General features: G+C 32.7%; 1 protein-coding gene across 24 annotated transcripts; it reads left to right on the plus strand.

Annotated features, from left to right (window-relative positions):
* Nucleotides 1–14,588: 14,588 nt before the first annotated feature.
* LOC112290643 (DNA mismatch repair protein MLH3) lies at nt 14,589–22,613 on the plus strand. 24 transcript variants are annotated; one of them, XR_002972225.3, is made up of 23 exons: nt 14,589–15,155; nt 15,319–15,370; nt 15,588–15,635; nt 15,813–15,967; nt 16,229–16,286; nt 16,558–16,615; nt 16,819–16,911; nt 17,108–17,273; nt 17,391–17,406; nt 17,590–17,810; nt 17,926–18,001; nt 18,137–19,120; nt 19,350–19,478; nt 19,647–19,774; nt 19,878–20,075; nt 20,532–20,576; nt 20,725–20,781; nt 20,861–20,985; nt 21,174–21,219; nt 21,316–21,380; nt 21,515–21,587; nt 21,798–21,883; nt 22,102–22,613. XR_002972225.3 is itself a non-coding variant. In XM_024537146.3 (23 exons), the coding sequence occupies exons 1-23, from the start codon at nt 15,030–15,032 to the stop codon at nt 22,300–22,302; spliced, it is 3,201 nt and encodes a 1,066-aa protein (XP_024392914.1). In that variant the 5' UTR covers nt 14,589–15,029; the 3' UTR covers nt 22,303–22,613. The 24 variants fall into 24 exon arrangements, 19 of the variants coding, with proteins under 19 accessions (XP_024392914.1, XP_024392916.1, XP_073394348.1 ...); XR_016506019.1 differs by having other exon boundaries at nt 20,876–20,985; XR_016506020.1 differs by having other exon boundaries at nt 19,650–19,774; nt 20,876–20,985.
* The last annotated feature ends 235 nt before the right edge of the window (nt 22,614–22,848 follow it).

Here is a 22,848-nt window from a genome sequence, read left to right on the forward strand (position 1 = left end):
TATCCCACTAAGTGGGTGGAATCACTGTCTGATTATCAAACTGTTGTTGCTATTTCCAATTCCAACAATTAGGTGCCAGATACTTTCTTCCATAGAATGTACATTATACCATCATTTGTGGAGAGGATGGGCATTTTATTACCAAATGACCTTGGCCTTTATAATTAATGCACTATACATTGGGTCTAGTATTGGTAGGTTTTTACATCTTTTTTTTTTTATCTTTAGCTCATAGTCAAATTTAACGACAAGATTTCATTAGAATCCTTCAGAGCTAATACTATTGACAATTCTAACATAGTCAATGGTTGCTACTGATAAGAGAAGTATGGGAATTGCAATTTTGCCATGTTTGGTGGTTTAACTTGCAACAAGGTGACATTAATTGTTCTTTATGTATTAGCACTTAAATTGACCCTTGTATTGAATATTCTCAGATAACTTACCATTGCTTCATTCCATGCCAATGTCGTGTTGTGGTTTGACTACTATATGAAAATAATATAATTATGTACTTAATATATAATTTATTAAGTAACATGGTGAGAGCCATGTTAATAGATTTTAGTTTGTTGTAGAATATAATTTGATTATTACCTTGAGAAGAGGTTGTTTAAAAAGATTACTATAGAATTTGTATAACTTTAATTTCCTTTTGATAGTGGCTTTTAAGATTGGTTTTAGTTGATAGTAACTTCTAAATATTTAGAATCACCTTTGTTAGACATTGGTGAGCTTTGAAAACTTCTTTTGGTTCTTTTATTTGGTGTTTAGAGCATAAGTTGTATAAATCTTATAAGAAAAAGGATTGAAGAAGGATTTTGGTAGCAAAGGGAGTAATTAGGGTACCAATATAGATGAATGGAGATGAATAATGAAAATCTCCATTCCTATTGGTCAAAAATCATGACCAATGGGCTTTGAAGAGGCTGCCCGAGGCCATATAAGGGATTAGAGTTAGTTTCTCGAGGCCATTCGAGTTTTGAAGGCTAGGGTCAGAAGGTTTAGGTTTTTGGCTATGATTTTGGTGCAAGTTCTATGTCATTTGGGGTTTTTGTGAAGAAGTTATAGGCGCTCAAAGTTAAGGTGTTAGTTTTGGACCTACTGTCACTTTTTTTGGTATTACGCACGCGTAAGGATAGCAATTGAAGATCGGCAACTGCGATTGAAGAGAGCACTTTTGCAGCTACACTTTTTACATATTGCTTACTGAATTCCAAGTTGAAATAAAGGAGTTATTAGATTTAGAAGTTAGCGCATGCAATCTAAGGGTAGTAAGTAACCTGATTTGCTAGTGGTTGTCTCTTAAGCTATATCTTCAGCAATTTGACAATATTTTGGCTCAAAATTTAAGGAAATGTGTACTTCTATGTTAATAAACTTTATTCATAAGTTTTATGACATTTAAGTATTGGATTCTTGAGATATTAAGAAAATAGTGTTCGAGTGCTTGTAAATTAGGATTTAGAGCATCTGCTAGGATTTCTTAGATTCCAAAAGATCGGGAGTGAATTTGCAGTTGGTTGTTTTTTTTTTGATAAAAGTTAAGGGTGAATTCTACCTATCATGTAAATTTGAGACCAATTAAATGATTAGATCAAGAGTTGTGATTTTTTAAAGTTTCAGACAAAAAAACCCTTCGTGGAAAAAATATGTTTTGAAGAGGTTTTGTTATATTTTGAATTTTATGCAAAATAAAAGAGTTTTGGGAGGCTAATACAAGATTTATATAAAGATTTAAGCTAAACTCTCTAGAGCTAGATACCCAGTGTATTCCTAGATAGCAAATCATGCCATATGACACCGGAATTTGATAACCTTCTTGAACTGGAATCATAGTAGTTCCTATAGTTAAAAATTGATCATAATGGCATTCCTCTCAAACTTTGGCTCCATTAAGAGATGCAGTTACCGTATTTGGTTGAGCCTCTTTTACAAACATTTTTAGTTTGAGTGGGTGCAATCCATTGATTAATATGGATAATATAAAAGCCTTTGGCATTTGATGATTTAGCCACTTGCAGAGTATATCTACCACACTACCATAGTACAATTCCATTGTCTCTCCTGGACTCATTTTGATATTCATTAATCTTTCTCAAAGTCGATCCTCAAAACTAATTGGAAAAAAAATGGATTAAAAATGTATTCTTCAATACTTTCTAATTAAGAAATTGATCCATCAATTGGCAATTATACCATTCAAACGCCATATCTTTTAAGGTTCCTAACAGCCATCATAATCAAATATCTTTAGTTTTGCAATTATTGGTTACACATGAGATCAGGAATTGAAACAAGTATTGATCTGAATGTGCACCTGGCAAACTCCTAAAAGTAGGTAATGGAGCCATGCTAGTTGTGTAATTACCTACGTCACCCATTTGGATTGATATTGGAATTGCTATATCACTCGTCATCATTAAAAAGGATAATGTGTCACTTAATCTCTTATTAAAATAATCATTACCTTCTCCAAATATCATTTTCATACTTTTCAACGTCCTCAATTTGCTATTATTATCTTTGAATAAGTTTATTAGTTGAATTGGAGGTGAAAACAATGGATTTTGAAACACACTAAATTGGTCCTTATTAGCTAGCAATTTTTGCCATTCTATAGTATTAATTTTGATAGAATCAACAATTTCTGCTATTGAAAAGGTATCCAATGGAGTACCCAATTCTTTTGTATTTCTTCTTCTTGTAGTTAACAAACTCAAGAGATATACAGGACTATCGAAAAAAAAATTTGTGAGTACTCTTAGCAATTTTTTTAATGGTATATATGTTTGAAATATTAGAGATTGGTCAACTTCTGGGTATACTTGGATATATTGATAGGCATGTAACCTTGGCTTAATATAATTTTATCATTTCTTCTTTTTTAACTTACGTTCTTACTTATTTCATAACAATTTTCTTGATTGCGCTCTCTCTTGTCTTTCTTTTGACTAGCATACTTTCTTCATTGCAATATTCTCATTCTTAATAATCATAATCTTTCATTATATACTACTGAATTTGCTTCCTATCTCCCATCTAACTACACATTTCTCTTCACTTTTGAACCAATTTCGATTTTATAATCTCATTACGTAACATCTAAAACTACTCATTTGATAGTTAATTCCTAACACTTAATACTATTGTCGTTTTATTTATTCTATAAATTCCTTTCAGAATAAACCTATAGAGAGGGATTCGAACAGAAGGAAAGACTAACCGCATAAGCTTACACATTAGGATCACACAATTAACCATATTTCAAACCACTAAAAACACCAAAAAATACTACAATATTTTCTTCCACTAATAATACTCCTTTATCAACTGATAACAACAAAGTACAACTCTGCACTCTCAAAAGACCACCCAAATCATATAAATTCTATCCAATACTAGAAATAACAGACTTCCATTCCAACCAATCTAGCTTCACATAATTTCTCAATAAACAACAACCATAATCTTCCATCTATGAATAATCCCTCAAAGAATCTGATAACAAACTCTCAATATCTTTTAATAATAATTCAATCACACAATACTTCAATTACATACTCAATATCTTATAAATTAATCTTTGACTTATTCCACAGATTCACTTCACAATAATCAAAATCTAAAATAATAAAATAAACAACAAGAGATAGAACCAAGTTTATCCCGACTCATGACTATCACAATCTAGCCCCTCCAATATCTTCTTCAACTTCTATATACTTATCCTTGAAATTCCAAAGTCTAACTATCATTCTTTATTTAATTGTTTTTCACAACTAATTCAATCATCTGACCTTTTAAATTGACTATCCTAAAAATGATTAATCTATTTTATCAATATCTTACAAAAATAAATTTCTATCCATTCTACAATCACAAATAGAAAAGAATAGAAAGTTCCATCTAATTATTTTTTATTTTAAAAAAATTCAATTATAAAAATTAATTATAAAATTAATGATAAAGAACTTCTTATAATTATAGATTCTTTCTAAAAATGACATCACTTATTAGAAGGCACTACATGTTTTATGATTGTGTATACAAATTACAAAAATTTGAGGTATTTTATATCAACTCGGATTTTGAATCACCACCAAGCTTGTTGGAAAATGTCATTATCTCATTTTGATTTTATGATTACATATTGACTAAAAAAGTAGAAAGATTTATTAAATGCTTTATCATAGAGATCATATCTTATTTCAAAGGCCAAAAAAATAATATTTGATTAGTAATTTGCAACTCTCTTTAAATCAAAATAATTTTATTCTTATACTATTTTTTTGATTACATATATTAACTCAATTTTTATTGAGTAAACCTATTCAATATTAGTTAAAGATTTATTTGTTTGTAATATTAAGTAATGCCTTGACAATAATAAGTTTGAGTTTGCAAAAGATCTTTTGTATTTTGAAGATCCATTATGTATTCCAAAAAGACTAACATGACTTTATATTCTTCAATCTTGTTATGATTTTTTAGCTAAAAAATATTTTATATTTAACAAAACATTCAAACTTATCTCTCAAGATTTTTATTGGCTTCAAATGTGAAAGGCTATAAAAAACTTGGTCTTCTTGTGTGACATCTATTTAAGATCCAAAAATTCTTGACATCATCCTTATCGACTTCTATAGCCATTGCCAATTTTGAAGCAACTACGGTCTTCAATATTAATAGACTTCATCATTGATCTGATAACATAAGCTACATTTGGTGCTATCTACATTGTTTTGGATTGACTTATAAAGAATTCACATTTTTTCCTATGCAAAAAGATAATTTTTGAAGAAGATATAGCAAAGCTCTTTCTTAATAACATATATCAATATCATGGCCTACCTAATGATATCATTTTTGATAGAAGATTTTAGTTTATATCAAAGTTATAGAAATTCCTTTTTAAGATATTAAAGGTGGATATCAAACTTTCTTCTATCTTCTATCTTTAAATCAATAGTCAAACAAAATGAGCCAATCAAATTTTAGAATAGTATTTACAATGTACCATCAATTATCAATAAGATGATTGGATTTCATATTTATCTTTAGTAAAGTTTGCTTATAATAATATTCTTTATGCTTTGATTCAATAAATACCATTTTATGCCAGTTATGGTTACAATCCAAAATTTCATTTGTTAGGTATATTAAAGGATAAAAATCCAATAACTAATGATCTTGTAAAGCAATTTTTATAGCTTCAAACTACTTTGAAATTCTATTTATAAGCATCTCAAAATTTATACAAAACATCTTCAAAAAAATTTAAAAAGAAAATTCCTAATTTTTAAGTTGGAAACAAAGTATGCTATCTTTGATAAAATATCAAGTTCAATTTTCCTTACCATAAGTTAGACTACATAAGTCTAAGGCCATTTTGTATTCAAAAGCAAATCAATCTAGTATCTTATTAATTGGAACTACTCACATATATAAAGGTACATCCAATTTTTCATGTTTTTCTCTTATAATTATATATAAAATCAATTATTTCAAGAAGAATACAACTATCATTGCTTTGCATTCAAATAAATAATCATGTGAAATATGAGGAGGAAAAAATCTTTGATTCTTGTTAAAAAAGAAGAAAGTTGAAATACTTTATTTATTGGCATGGCTATGATATCAATGAATGGATACAAAATCGAACAAAAAATCTAGTTAATATGCCACAAAAGGTACAAGAATTTCATCAATGCTATCCTCAAAATTCTAAAATTATTTTAGGATGACTTTTCTATGAAGTTTCTACCAAGATGTTATATATAAAAATAAAAATAATAAAATTACTCACAACAATTTTAAAATTTAGTGTATCTAGTTTATGATCTAATATATTGAATTAAAAAGTATTTAAAAAGGCTTTAGATTATGAATTTTAAATATAGCTAGGGCTGGAGATTTTTTTATTACAACTACCAGATCAACCATTCTAATTCTCACAACCTTTACAAGATCATCTTCAAGATGAAGCTAGACCTTCTTAAAGGAAGAAATATCCATACTACAGTCAATTCAAACAAAAAAACCTCTAAGATGATACTCAAGCTTACATCATTCTATTACAAGTTAGTATAGTAGAATCTAATAAAACTAAAGTCACTTTTGATGGATGTTTTGAAGACTTTAATATTAAGTAAGTTCAAAAAATAGATCTTCTATGAGTAGGTGAAGGTGGCCAATATTGCTATGTAAGTAGAACAAATTATCTTTTAAATAGAAATCAACAAGCACCATATATTACAATTAATGTTTAATGAATCTTTGAATTCTTATAGATGTAAAATTCATGTTCCTCACAAAACTTGGGATTAGAAAAAGAGGTCATATTACAAATATCTAATAAGATTTTAAAAATATTATTAAAATATTCTATTGGATTCTAGAAAGTTTTTAAAATATTTCAAAATATTTTAGAAGATTCTTAAAATATTTCAATAAATTCTAAAAAGTTCTAAGAAGATTAAAAAAAATATTTAAAAAGAATCTTAAGATTGCTTTATCTCCAAGAAATATGAGAACTTATCAAGAAACTTCTTAATACCTAATATATATTAAAATCAAGGCTAAAAGAATCTTTGATTCTAATAATACATCTCTTAAAGCTCTAACTCATCTTTCTTGAGGTTGATTTTGTACTCATTTGGTTTAATCAAGTTTATACTAGTTTTTTTAATAAAACATTAATGCTCAATTTTTTGTTTAATCTTTTATATAATATATCCATGATATAAGAGAATGGTAGAATGATACATGGCATAGTATTTATAGAATAATTTTAATGGTGGAAATATAATGATAAATATGTTTAAATCAATTAATGTATTATATTTAATAAAGTTTCAATTCTATTTTCTAAATAATATTAGTGGCTGGTTATATATTACTATATAACAGGACTTGGACTTATCCATATCATTATCTCTACATATTCACAATACAATGATCATTATTTTTCATACTTATCACAATATAGGCAAAAATCCAATGTATTATTTTATTGATAAGAAAGCAATGCTCTAATACTAAGTCATACTTTTTTGATCTGAAAAAAATAAGTGTACCTTTTTTTGACCATTATAGAATAGAATATAATAATATTGATCAAATGCTTGTATAATTTACTCCTATAAGCTCAAGAGTCGGAGATAATGTAATTTAATATTTATATATTAAATGTGATATTTTTTACTAAAAAATACCTCATTATTAATATAATTTTTGATTAAATTGCTTAATTTACTATTTTAGATTTTATCCTTGACATAAATTTAAGACAAGCCACATTAAAAGAATATGCATTTTTTACTTTATGTAACTTAATGCAAGCTTATTTCTTGGTGAGAAGGAACTTTTTCAAAATCATCTTTACTTCTCTAGAAGGTGTGCACCACGTTCTTTGGTTAGTCTTTAAATTTGAGAGAAAAGATGTGCCATTTAATTCTTAAATTCCATATTTTTTAGCGACCAATTTGGAGGCATAAAAATTCTTAATTTATCCAGGCTAGATATAATTCTTAGAATAAATCCAATATCTTTGGCACTAAAGATGCCTAAAGATTATAGCATCCAAACTTAGATAAGTATTTTCTATAAAATAGGCATCTTTGTATACATGTAAGATCATAGATTGAAGACTCAAGATACTAATATAAGATGTTACCAAATTATTTAATAGAATAAGTCTTTTTAGTCCAATCTTAGATACATTACTTCTTCACAAAGTTATTGTGTCCAAATATTCCAAGTAATATACAAAATGTAAAGTCAATAGTTATATAATTCCAAAATATAAAAAAGTACTACATCTATAATAATTTGTACATAAAGGTACAAAGCATCAATTCTAACAATAAGATAGGTAGCAAATACATGGCCACAATGAAAAATAATAAATATATTAATATTTAAGAGATCAAGGTACTAACAAAGTATCCTCTCAACACTGCATTTTACACTTATAAAATCATAGCCATTTTTCAACAATAGAACAACCATTGATACTAAACCAAGCTCTACTAACTTCATTACATAATACTTCATTAATAGTATTAAGCACAAGAACAAAGTCAATCCTAATAGTACTACTATCTCATAAGTTAAAATCAATAGTTATATAAGAAAACATCTCTGTCTAGTCAAAACATAGCCTCGTCAACATAAAACATAGTCCTCAATATTATTCTAGCAAGGATGCCATCTCACCTATTAAAGTAATAATAGTACTTATATCAATCTATAATAAAAATATGAAGTAGTCATCAAGACATTGCAATAATTCAAGAATCTTTTTTTCACCATTACTTACATTCACAAAACAAAGTGTTATTGAAAACACCTCATCTATCAACAACCAATAAATCTAATACATTATCAAAAAACATGTCAAATTTTTAATTTGTGTAGAGAAAATATAAAATAAAGAGTCAAAAAAATCAAGCATAATATATTAATCTTTGATTTATAGATCCAAAGAACACCAAAAGAAGACATTGCACCTCAATACTATGAAAATATTTTCTTCAAGCAATCTCCTTAATACCAACAATTATCACAAAGATCTACAGATATATAATATTTTTTTTATTACTCAATTCTTTGAAGAGATCATACTACTACAATGTATTGGTTTAGTTCAATATAATAGATAAGTAATTAGTGGCATATTGCCAAATCACTATACTAAAAAATCAAACCACATGGAAAATTAAATAGGTCCTGATACTCCTTTTTAATAAAAAAAGACAAGCTTTTTCAAGGATTATTGTAAATACTTATAATATTAAAAGTCTATTTTTTCAATAAAAAGATGCTATTTAGAGCTACAAATAAAAATAAGAGAATTACAAGATTAACCATTGTATATATGTAGCATTTATCTAAGCAACTTTCTATGAAATTAAATTACAAAAACTACATAGACACCTCTAGATTTTCTTAGTTCCATCAATCTAGAGCTTCATATTATCAGACTCTATAGATACCTAAGATGTAATCCGGCTCTTTTTTTCTTCAACAATAAAATTATTACAAAAATTCTTTAGCTTAAAATAATTTAGCTCAGATCTTTTATTTCAAAAATTCAATAAGAAAAAACCAAAACCACTTTTAATACATACAAACCATGATTTTGACCTTAGGCATAAAACTAAAAATTTAAAGAAAATATAGCACAAAGCTCTTAATATCTCATGGCCCATTTATTCTAAATGAGTATATACAATATTTTCATGGTCTCTATGAATGTGCACTCATTTGGATATGATATTTTAAGGAGCATAAAGAAAAAAAAAATTCAAAACTTCTTTTGAAAAACTAGTCTATAATCCAAAAAAATTCTATTATAACAATATCACTATAGTATAGATAAATGTCTATACCATACTAACCAATGGTTGTTTAAAAGAAGTTCTATCTTGTCAAAAAAAGCTAAATATGTAGCAAAAGATGGATGGTTCTTTAGACACACAACCATATCTAATTTCTACCGCTTGATCTTATAAGTAGTTACCTACTTGATAATCCTAAAATCAAGAATTCAATTTATTATCCTAGATATCAACAATTGACATACTAATGTTATCAATACTTATGCATCAAATACAATAGATCAAAGAGTTGAAATGTGGAACACACTTTTACATCACCTCTTCCATCTCATACCTTTGATTATAGCTAAGAATTTTAATATGACTAAAAAATTCAAAGAAAGAAAAAAAATATCTAACTTTTAATATATAAGAAGATAGAAGTACACAATGTAGAAAAATCTTACTATTAGACTCAATATCAACAGTATTTTTTATATTGATATATTCCAATAAATAAAATAGAAGCAATTTATATGGCACCAATAATATCCTATACCAAGCTACTCAAGGATTGATTGTTTATATGCAAGCCTAGAACTTAACTACAATGGTAGTACATATAGAATATGGCTATACTTATCATATCTATTAGACCAATTGGTAGTATTTTCATATATCTAATATAGAAGAATTAAGTAAAAGAAACAATTGTAATTCAATAAAATATTGGTTTGCAATATAGAAATATAATCATACTTTACTTGTGTATGATAGGACACCATGAGTAACATTAAAATCAGGAATAATAATTTTCATATCACTATGATTCTTGAATAGATAAGAAGAGTCAATATCTCAACATCTTGAGACTAAAAATAATATCATTGCTCCTTCTATAAAGATCAATTAAAAAAAATAATCTCAAACTATTGCTACAAGAAGATTGGTCTAACCTTTTTGTATGAAAGAAATTGGACAATGCCTAAGTACATCTAGAAATAGCCAAAATTACCAAATCAAAAATAATTAAAAATATCTTAATGGTGAAGTGAACTTGATTAGAAAATAATTGCTCTAAAATTTTTTTTGAGTTTCATAGTGAGAAGTGCAACCACACAAATATTTAAGAACTACTAGACAAGGATTGTTACTTCTTAAAAGAAGAAGACATATCAATATACATCAAAAGCTTTTATGCCTTCTTATAAATTAATAATATGCTAATATAAAATAACCAAAGAAAATACAATATCTATCTTAAAAACATCCCAACATATATTATAGCAACACAAAATGCCCTGCTCACCTCTATAATCATATTCAAAAGATTTAATAAATAGCATAGTCACTTCTAAAGAACAAGACTACATGGAAGGATAATTTCTACTAAATTCTTTAATAAGATGTAGAATATAATAGAAAATGATTTGATCAATTATTTAAACTTTTTATTCTAAATTAGCTTTATTTATTATATTCTAAAATAAGATCTATTGAGTTCAAGACCTAAAAGAGGCTTGATTATCAATATTTAGAACTATTATTCCATTACAATGCTTTTGATCATATATAGGCTTACAACCAAAATTCTAACCAACCTTTTCCAACCATTATTACCAAGGTACATATGACTAACATAAATTGGCTTTATTAAAGATATGTACATCATAGATAATAGCTTTATAGCCTAAGAAGTTATTCATTGGACCAAAGAGAGCAATCAAGACCTAGTAAACTTCTTTTTAGACTTTAAGAAGGTATATAACAAAGTCAATTGGATCTTCATATAATAAACTATGAATAAATTAGGCTTTTATAGAAAATAGATTAATTAGATGGCTACTTTATACAAAAAGATCAAATTAGTAGTACTTATTAATGGATATAAAAATAAGAAGTTTAATTTTTTAAAATTTGTGAGGTAATACTATCTACTAGTACCTTATTTTTATTTATTCATTTAAGATATTTTATCATACATAATAAATAATACATGCCATAGAATAGAGAGCTTATAAATACAAGATAGATTGATCTTTTGCAATCAATATTTTATAGATGATAGGTTTCTTCATCTCAAAGGTACTTCTAAGAATTTACAAAATTTATTCAATATATTGAAAGTATTTTATAGAGTAGTAAGGTCTTTGATTAACTAGAAAAAATTTAGAGCAATACGAATCAATAATATACTCCATAAATGGCAATAGGAAGAAAAAAAAAATGCCTTGTATATATACCACAAGATACATCAATTAAATACTTGAGATTTTTCTTTGGTAATAGAATATTATAACATACTAAAGATGTTGTAATCTTAAAATAAATTTTTAATAAGCTATCAATCTCGACATGCCATTATCTCTCTCATTCAACCAAAGTTTTGATTATTAATTAAGTCATTATAGATAAAATTTGGTACTTATCATATTCTAGTAGTATTTACAAAGACATCATTATATAGATCCATACATTGATTTGCAACTTTATATGCATAAATAATCTAGATAAAAGAACTTGAGGTAAGATAGCATAGAATGCAGCTATTACACCTACCATAAAGGATGGCTTTAAGATCTTCAATTCTTTCGAATAAACCAAATTTCTATTGGAAAAGATCATTACAAGGATGCTTCTATTGAGCCTTAAGACTTGATAGACTCTAATACTATCTCACATCAATCAATTCCAATTTCATTAGAATAGAGATTGGAACTAAAACATTGAGTGGCTCTTTTCAATTCTCCACATTAAATCTCAAGAACTAGGACTATGAAAAGAAATATGATATATATATATATATATATATATATAGAAATACAAAGTAGCCTCAGCCAATTTTCAACATTATTACTAACAAAATAATGCCACCAACTATCATATTTGAATATAAAGATACAAATACCAAAATAATAATGATTAGGTACAAAAATTAAATTTAAATATTGAAATCGGTTAAAAAGAGGATTCATCCATATAAGTAATTTATAGAACAAAGAACACAACAACTATCAAAGCACACATAAAATTTAGAACCAAAAAAAATCACAAAGCATAGTATCTATAATAACAAAAATACAATAGGCTATTAAATGGAACTTGGTTCAAAGTGCAACCCTGTTATTAGGCAATTGGACTATTGCATGTTTGAAAAAAAATATATTTTATATTATCAATGAGTCATCCCATGGATAGATCAATACTTATTATAGATATGTAAGAGAGACAAATTACATAGAAGTTAATAACCACAAGGATATTATATTTGACAATGCACTTCACAAAGTACGCAAACTTACAAAATTTGCCCTCAAAAAATTCTTTAAATATAATCTAGTAGAATCTCTTCACTCAAAAAATTTATTCTAAATATGTAAAAATAGGAAAACAAAAATCCTAAAAGTTGATCCATGAGAATGGACTTACATAAAATAATACATAGTTTAAGAAGATCTATTTTTTAATTACACTACAAAGTGTGGTAACTACATTTTTTTCCAAAAAGAAGGGCACCAACTTAATTTGAATCGTACCATGTAACAACAAGGATTCTTATATAGCCAACAAAAAAGATACTTTGAATGACTATGGCATCCATAGATTCTAAGAAAAATTTCAATAGTGACTTGGTCATTCATAGCAAAAGGCCTTCCCATTGGCTCTTAAAAAACATGGCTACAACAGTTGGTTTAATGTTTGTTGTATCCTAAACAACCACTAGAGACTACAAAATATACCTTCTTTTTATATTTGTATGTTGCAAGAGCTTAAGATAGCTGTACATTGTTAAAGCATAAGGTAGAATCAAACGGCCTAAAATTCATATGGAAATTGATCCTCTATAGAACCATGCCTTGCTTTTCCTCTAATAAGACCAACTTATTAATAATATCTTATGGGATGTTGATAGTGTATATTCGGTTTCATAGCATATACTATAGAATATTCTTTAGAAGAAAAATATTTGATATATTTGGTACCAAAAGTATAAATATGACCTTTGTAATGGTTATTTTCATATAAAAGTAGTACTATACAAAACATAACAAATTACTATTCAAGTAGACATAGATGCATAGGCTATACTACAAAAATTCAAAAATAAACGTTATTTAAAAAAATGCAATGTTATAGAAACCAAATTTCTCATAATATAAATAAAAGAATTAATCTTTTCCTCTTACCTCCATTGGTCTTTTTGGAAGCCACTGTCTTATTTAGAATTCTTATCTCATACACTTGCAAATAGTCTTTACTAGACAAACAACAAATCAACAACAACATCTATAAATCAAGGATTTTAAGCACATGCTTTATAGTCCATACATGATATGATACCTTCCTTATTTAACATCATTTTGCGGTTCTCAAAAATACCATCAAAAATTCTGTCTATAGAAATACAAATTGCCATTCTTTATGAAGAATCACACAACTAATATGCCCACACACTAGTAGAAGAGATCTTGGCACAAATTTTGGAAGAAATAGAAGAAGAGTCCATTGTCATAGCTATATCAAACCAAGCAAACTTGCAACATGACACAACAACCCCTTCAAGCACCTCCTGCAAGAAAAAACTATCCAACTCATTCTTTGCTTGTTTAAAAAAACACATTGAAGTTTTAGTCTTGTCGACACCATGACTCTTCCAAAGCCACGTCACTATCAATCCCTAACTCCTTTTAGATCTCGAGGCATCTTAAACCATGACTCATCATTCCAAAGTAGCATACATACACACAATACATGTCAGCAACCAAGCGATAGCCTCACTAGTTATGACATAAGTCTAAACTAGGACAATAAAAATTAAACAACAAAATTTGATATACACACATCTAACTAACACATAACTAGGACATATCCAAGGCTACAACCTTAGAATCTATTAGAGATGCATTGCACAATTTTTTACTAAGATATACCTTCTATTAATATATTCTGATTTTAAAACCATGTAACCATACAATTTCTCTAATTCAAAGCAAAATTTAAAAGTACATATTCATGTACCAAAATGCAAAAATGACTATGCATAGTTCAATTTTGGAATAGCACCATCTACCTATACTCAAACTCATGGATGATAATCCGTGGATGGTATTATTCATGCGTCGGGGTAAGTCTGCAAAAGCACGTTGTCCGGGGTTCAGAGATTGATATCAGGGCATATACCCGGATTCCGTGCACGCAGAATAGGTGCCCCTGAGGTGCAATTGTGAAACCGCGCGCACTCTGTCTCGAATGAATGCCTCGATCCCTCCCTTGCAAATCCTCCCGGACAAGGTCACAATTGTATTGCGGAACTCAGAAACGCATATCCAGGCAACTCCAATCGATCAATCTACTTGAGAATTGACGCCTCACAAGCCGAAGCCGTCAATCGAGGCAGCCTGCCCTGGCCGCATCAGTTCTTGTTTCGTGCGTCGTTGCCTCCACCTTGTTTGCTGCAAGAGGGAGGAGAATGCGATTTGTCATAAATGGTTAAGTCTTTTGGGTGATGAAGTCATCGATCGGATGACGAGTCGCGGTGTTTTAGCTCGTGGATTCTCGTTTGATGATGGGACGATTCGAGTTTGTAGCTTTGCGAACAGAGGAACAGGGTTTTAAGGTGGACGTAAGAAAGCGGTGGTGGGAGGCGTAGAAGGGGATTTAGAGAGCTTTGAAGAGGTTTGCATTGCCAGTGTGCGAGACAAAGAGATGGGGCGAATTGGGCGCCTCTCGGCTGCGGTGGTCAGCCACTTGCGGTCCAACACAGTAGTGTCTAGTTTTGAGCAAGCTGTGGAGGAGCTAATATGCAACAGCTTGGATGCTGGTGCCACCCAGGTACCGTTCTTTGAAGTGGATTGATTTCGCTATTCTGCTATTGCTTTGGGATTTTCACGAAACTAGACTTATGGGTGTAATTGAGAGGAGGTTAGATTGCTTTTGAGATGGGTTGAAGTGTCATCGATCCAGCAGGGAATAATTATATTGTTGAGTTTTCAAGGTGCGTGTACAATTTGATGGAGGAGGAGCGTCTGTGAAAGTGGAAGACGACGGTGAGAACTGCCAAGTATTTTGTGGACTTCGCTGCTTCGTCATTGAGCCAGTCAAGAAGCATTGGTGTAACTTATATGTTTCAGGAGCATCTCCATCCGTTTGTTTGTTTATATCTGTTTATCGTGTGCTCGGCATTGATGCCGTGTTTCTTCAACACTTCTGTTAGAAGTATTTTTTAGTAACTGTGAGAGATGCATTAATGTGGGCGACATGCAGGGCACGGTATGTCCCGAGAAGATTTGGAGCTTGTCGGTTTGAGGCACGGTAATTCTTGGCATTTTCTTTTCATTTAATATATATTTTTAGTATCGACGTGGTTTTTAACGTCTAACTTTGGCTGTAGAATTTCCATGATGTGCTCATTTCCATATGCTCGATATTAGATGCTTTATTGGAACGGGCTCTAGGCCAACTTCTGCTAATGACATGGTAAAATTTTAGCAACTTCGAAGCTGCATACGCTGGATGAGCTAGCAGCGGGAGTTCAGACATTGGGATTTCGTGGAGAGGCTCTGAGTTCATTGTCGGACTTATCTATTTTAGAAATCACATCCAGAGTGCAAGGCTGTCCTCATACCTACTGTAAAATAATGAAGGCAAGCTTCCCGGGGCTTTACAGGTTGCATTGTACCAGTATGTTCTGAATCTCGTAGGTTTTCTCAACTGTATGAGTCAATTCACGCGCAATGACGTCGACCGCAATGTACTCACTGTCATGATTCTTTATTTCTTTGAAGCTAAAGGGAGTAACAGTTGGTTGTCATTTTGGCTCTGTCGGATTTTGAGCGCAATAGTTCCAATTATTCCATTCGCTGGCACTATTCTCAACAATTTCGTGGATCGTGAATCATTGACAGGGTAGCAATACCGTTTCTCTGGGGCTTTCAAGTCAACAAAGATCAAGAGGCACAACAGGTCTTTCATGCTTTCGTTGTTGTTAACCCTTGTCATTTGAGTTTTTTAGTAGAAGTAGCTTTGCTTGGTAAATTGACTCGTAGAGAATACGTGGCAATCTCCTTTCGTAGTCTTTATCACAAATCCTCTGCTAGAGTGTATCCCCCATTTGGACGATTTTAACTGACAAAGCGAAGCTGCTGATGAAGAGTGTACGCAATCTTTCGATATAAATGGGTGCTCAATTCTTCCAATCGTCCTTTGACTCAGAGAATATTGTGCTTGTTTTCAGTCACTTTGCGAGATATGTTCTACAATCAACCTGTTCGTAGAAGGCTATTTCATTCCAGGTCAGTTGTCCTTCTCAAACTCAGAATGATGAAGATTTTAATATATTTGATAATTGCGCTCATTAATGAATGATCTTTGGGTAGCAATTTAATAAATACATACAATAGCGTGATTAGGACGCAATCAAGTTAAACACTGCTGGTCTTATTTTAAGCCAGAATGCCGCGTTTACGTTCGCTGTTAATTTGCCTTGGTGCTGTAGCTCTCGCAAAATACTGCAGTCTGTGAAGGAACGAATCGTGCGCTTGGCCCTGGCTTATTTCAATGTCACTTTCATCTTAACAGACTCCCTAAGGTATGTTGGGTCAATTCCCTTGTGCGCATATATTAAGGGACTTGTCATAACATGGAGGTCAAGGCCACCTTCTATTGCAGAAAATACTGCAACTCATTCAACTTCATTTTGACCCGTATTGATGGTTCTAAAACAACAATGATATTTACTTCTGTTTGTAGACATACTGAATGGGGTTGGAATTACTTGAGCTCAGGGTGGAAGAAGAGTTGCACATACGCCGTCACACGTCTTTGTACAGCACTCTCCAAGATGTCTTTGGTCGCGAGTTTTGTCATGGACTGAAAGAAATAGACTTTGCCAAAGGCAAGCTAAGGCTCACGGGTTTCCTCTCCAGTACTGAAACTTACACCTCTTTGAAGGTTTTTACAGACCCTTCTCACTTGCTAAACGCTACACCTTGTATTCAGAGATTTTCAATAAAGCTTTGGTTCTATAGAGATTCCTGTTGTACTGATACTTTGTTGCATCATTTTCAGGCCGTACAATATTTATGTATCCTGCTTCATCTCCAATTTGGCTCAAGAGATAAAATCTTATTTCCTACATTTTTGAACATGACAATGGACTGCCAGCTTAGTAACAGATACGTAAGACTTGAATGATGATTCTTATTATCTCTTCAGAGTCTTTTATCAATCGTCTGTTTGCATATTTTCTTCTTTAACGAATAAATAGATATCAATCATCGATTTGTCTACAAAACACCTCTTCATAAACTCATAAATCGTTGGGGGAAAAATAACGCCCGCTCAGCTGGTGGAGAACCAAAAAGGATCGAGAAGCTAGACACCTCGTTAGGTAAAGCAGCTTACCCTGCATTTGTCTTGAACTTGAGCTGCGAGCTGTCGGAATACGATATAACCTTTGAAGCAACAAAGACTTACGTGGAATTTAAGGTGACTCTGCAACTTCCTCGAATGATTTTAACGCTCTGCTGCATTTTTTTCAATGATGATGTTTGAGCTACGTTTGTCTCGGCTTCTTGACTTATTAAACACTGCCGATGGGCAGGACTGGACTCCTGCACTCACGTTCCTGGAAAATGTGCTCTGTGTAAGCTGGGGAGATGAAGCAGAAAAGAGACAAGGTGGGGAATGCAGAATTTAGTCACGACGTGTTCTCCCTTTGCTATTCATTCATGTGCAGTTGATTGGTTTGATGATTACTCTGTATAATTAATTGTTCCTGTGTTGCGGTGGTATTCGCTTGCTGGTGGAAACAGCAACCCATGCAAGTGGAAAGCGAAAGTCTTGGTATACAAATGGTTCTGGTAATGAGACAGAAATCACGTTGAGGAGGAAGCGTGCTCGCACCCATACAGTGAATGAATCAATCAGTGCAGGTCTGTTGCAAGCTGATTCCATAACTGTGCCAGAGTTGGGCTGCAAAAGTTTCGAGAAGGAGAGAAATAAGGATACAGGGGAATATATTGGAGGAGATAGGTTTTCTAATTATCACCATAAGAGTTATCTTGAAAGTGAGACCTTTCGCACTCCGAGTTGGGGACAGTTGGCTAAGCCTGGTCATGTGAATGAAGAGGAAAGCTGGCTAGATCAAGAGATGAATACTCCACTGCGTATGAGCATGAATCGTGCATTAGCGCATCCATTACTGGATCGTCCGTCTCCAGATGTGCTGCTTATGGGCATCCCAAAAATGCAGGATATTTCAATGGCCTCATCACCGATTTTGAGTGAAGGAAGCTGGGATGGCAGATTTAGTGTCTCTCAGGGGGTTGATGATTTCCCAGAAGAAGTGAACACTGAAAAAGATCAGGACATAGATTGTGGACAGCTCCAATCTCCCAAGCATAGTTTGGACTCCAGCGAAAGTGATATTTTCTTAGACATGCCTCGGCCTTTGAGAACCAAAAAACCTTCGAATTCACCTCCAATCATGGAAAGGGATTCTGGTTCTTTGATACCTTCGATGGGAGGAAATCTAAATGAATGGGCGCTTCCTGCGGTTACATCCTCGATGGACGTGTCGCTTTTACCTTCTGGATCATGGAATGATTTAGATCCGGATAAACCTCGTGGGTCTCCTAATACAGAGGACGTGACCGCATATTATTTTTCAGATGATGAAGAGGTTCATCCTCATAGTGATTTACACATGTGGTCTGACAGATTAGAAAGGTCAGATCACGGCGTCAGTCTAGTGGACGATTTTACTCCAGAAATATGCCGGGAGTGGAATTCTTCACGTAAAAATGCTCCCTTGACACTCAGAATGTCTATGGCAGTCGTTATGTGGGATTTGTTTTGGTTTGTCTGAGGGGTTAGATTTCACATGGCGGTCCGCTATCACCAGAATGTTGATTGCTTTCCGTGTGATATTTGTTCAGATTATCTGCTTCTTATATTTGGTTATGGATACAACCTGGGTTGCTTCTCGTGTACTCTACTGATGGAAATTATTTGTGAACTTCGCAGGCAATTCTCCATCTGCATGTAACACCGATCATTTGGCTAAAGTGGGCAAGGTTCATGGAAGAGTTTTACAGGGAATAACCAGTATCGAGGAGGTTGATAATATCGTGCAAGAACATCTTTGTCAGCAAGGTGGACTTTCCCTCATCACATCTCCTGGATGCTATGAATTGGAATTGATAGGAGGGACTAAGTTGGAAGACTCAGTTTTTTTTCTGTATTTGTCTAATTGAGTTTCTAGGTTGGTTAAGAAACTATTTTGTAACTGTGTATTAGTTTTTTCTTATGTTTTCTATCCAGCAGAATGGACTTGCACTTCTCCTGCAGTAGCACCTGACCATGACCTAGTGCTCCCCAAGTCCCGACCGACTGAAAAAGAAAGTATTCACCGTGATGTGGATGTGACACCAGTGGCTTCTTTGTACGAGGTAATATGTCAGGAAAATGTCATGTGATTGTACCGTGTTGTGTTTACTTGAGCATCCTAATACGTGTCTCATACTTCTATAAATGGGGTGCTACTTTAAACAGGTTTGGTCAAATCCTTGCATGCGGGCAAACACAAATGATATCCTCCATGTTTCTGCTGTTACACTGAAGTCTTGGAGCAAGTCCCTGCAACCAGATATGGTTACAAAGAAGAGTCTACAACATGCACGTGTTCTTCAGCAGGTGGACAACAAGTTTATTGCAATTGTTGCACAGAATGTTCTTCTTCTGGTTGACCAGGTTCGGAAGTGCATCTTCTTGGCGAAGTTTTTGAATATATTTTTCTCTTTCAATGGGCTACCTCATATTTAGATGTGGAGCTCTTGTTGGTTAAGCTCTTCGCTGTAACATGGATTTACAAAATACAAAATCAGGGAATTTGGTTTACCTTTTCAACATCGTTCTAAGTTGTCGCCACCCCATTTTGGCTAGCACGTGGTATACTCTGAATGATGAAACATGTCGTTTCTGTCCCCTTCACTGTGTCCTTGAAAGTCGAAGTTTGATATTTTGACAAATATTTCCACCATTTGTGAAGGCTATTTAAGACGTGGTTCTGCCCTTCGCTCTTCCTTTCCATGGATGTATTAGGTCTTTATACATTTGTTTTCATGGGATTGTTTTTCTTCTCATGTAGCGCGGTGATGCAAGCTAGTTTATACGTTAATGCAAGCTCTTGGTCGCGTTTTTTCACAGCATGCAGCAGACGAACGAGTTCAATTGGAAGAGTTTCGAACGCAAGTATGACCTATTTGTTCCTTATCTCCTTGAGGAATATTCAAACCTCTACGTTAATCATCTTGAAATTATATTAGCCAGGTGAACAGGATATATGTAGAATTACGTGAAAGAGTTTATTTATTGTGTCGGATGTAATTGGATTTTTTAGGTGTTAGCAGCAGGAAAACAGCAATGCAGCACGCTCTTGGATGTCAAACATGATCTGGTACACTTCTGAGCACTTTCTCTGAGTGATTTCATGGAGTATTCATTTGAGAATTGGCCGTTGAGAATCATGCATGAAGAATTCATTTTTGCAGTCACTAGGCCTTGGAGAGCAGCAAACACTGCATGCATACCGTCAACAAATTGAGGATTGGGGCTGGCGCTTTTGTACTGCTTCTGATGCTCGTAGTCTCGACAGGACTTCGTGAGTCCCCTTCAACCATCATACTATTATGACCTGGAGGAAAGAGAATTTTGCTATGTGTATCATTATTTCTGAAGACATAAACTAAGAACGAATAGACCTTCTTATAGTTTTCTGCATCGCTTAACTGTCAAATTTTTTATTCTGTGATGCTGCCAACTGTATCTCACTGTATGGTGGTGTTGTAGAATAAGAGGTTGCGACAGCACAACTTGCAAACTTCAACTCAGTGCAGTATGTTATCTTCCACTTCGTCCTTAGTATTGGCATTTCATGACATATTTTGTAGTTCCCGATACTCTGTTACTGTATTTAAGAGTTCAAATGCAGCGCAGGTCCCCTGTATACTAGGAGTAAACTTGACCGCAAGCGATCTAGAAGAATATCTTCAGCAGGTTTGATTCTACTGTGTGACCTTCTCTTATGGTGCAAAGGCTTATATGTGTATATATATATATATATATATATATATATATATAACGTTGTGTTACCATTTGTATATATTCATTGAAGCATATCTGGCTTGCAGCTCGGAGCAACTCAAGGGGCTTCTGTACCTCCCCCTGCGGTGATCAGGCTGCTCAATTACAAGTCATGTCGAGGTATATCACTGTTGCGTTCAGAGCGAGATTAAGTTTAGAGAGTGCGTTTTGCTCCCGAAATTCTCCACGGTGTTGCAACCTTAATTAGTGAGGAGAGCATGGGAAGCTTTGCGTTAGCCATCCAGCAGATGCTCGGTTTAGATTGTGAAGCTAGTGACTTCGTGAAGCTGATGAGCTAGTTTATTGAATAAGTTCGTCTACAATCACCAGGTGCAATTATGTTTGGAGACCCGTTGCTACCTGCGCAATGTCGTCAGCTTGTCAGTCACCTCAAGCACACTTCTCTGTGCTTTCAGGTTTAACTTCGTTCTCTACATCCAACGAAACATGTAGTGCCTGTATTGGAAGTCTAGGTTCTTTCTTTCTCTGGTGATTTTCAACGTAATTTTTAAGTAGGATGCTAATTCTATGTACATTTTCTCAGGACTATGCTTCGTCTTTGGCGGCATTTAGTTCGAAAGCTACTCCTATGCTTTGTCTAATCAATGATTTTTGTCTCTTTGTGACGCTGCAGTGTGCACACGGTCGACCCACAATGGTTCCTCTTGTTAATCTTCAAATTCTTCGGCAACGGACTGAATCCCAAATGACTAATGATGGATTCATTACCACTAATACATCAAGAGGCAACATTCCAACTGCTTCTGGAGCCTGTTGGCATAAGTTGATGAAGCATCCCCTTTCTCTGGAGCGAGCTCGTGAACGTCTCCATTGATTCGAACACAACTGATCTTTCATGAATTGTTAAATGAGGATTGTGAATAATTAACCAATTGATATATTTAAGAACGTCTTTAGCAACAATTGCTCTTACTTGATTGCACCTTGTCAGTTCCTTATCATGTAAGACTGGCGGGTCAGATGTAGAATTCATCTTAACGTAGATAATTTCTATACTGTATATGTATAGTAGGCTCAGTTTGTGCTTTGTAGTTAAGAATGTATAGGCAATGTACAATATTTGCAAGTTTTTAAGGATTCTTACTTGGTAATTGCCATGAACGGAGAAAATTTATTTATCAGGCATTTCTCGTTGCCTACCAAAAGCCCCGACCGGCGGGCTGTTATGATTTGGGAGATTCAGGGTTTTTGGTAATCCACACAGTAGAAGCACCTCTCATTCAACGTCCTGGATCATGAAAGCAGTGTGTATGCACTTCACTTGCCATGCTTTTGCCAGCTTCACGAAGTCTCTAGCTTCACAATCTATCCATTCTGTTTACAACTACCCACAACTGCTGTGATGGCTTTGCATTGGCAG

The sequence above is a fragment of the Physcomitrium patens genome, chromosome 13 (assembly GCF_059467195.1).
Source record: "Physcomitrium patens ecotype Gransden chromosome 13, ASM5946719v1, whole genome shotgun sequence".
Taxonomy (NCBI): domain Eukaryota; kingdom Viridiplantae; phylum Streptophyta; class Bryopsida; order Funariales; family Funariaceae; genus Physcomitrium; species Physcomitrium patens.

Bases quoted from the DNA above. Each gene is read 5' to 3' on its own strand.
- LOC112290643 (XM_024537146.3), top strand. From the start codon at position 15,030: ATGGGGCGAATTGGGCGCCTCTCGGCTGCGGTGGTCAGCCACTTGCGG. The intron at 18,002-18,136 runs GTGGGGAATGCA...TGGTGGAAACAG, and splicing joins TGAAGCAGAAAAGAGACAAG to CAACCCATGCAAGTGGAAAG. The intron at 21,884-22,101 runs GTTTAACTTCGT...GTGACGCTGCAG, and splicing joins ACACTTCTCTGTGCTTTCAG to TGTGCACACGGTCGACCCAC.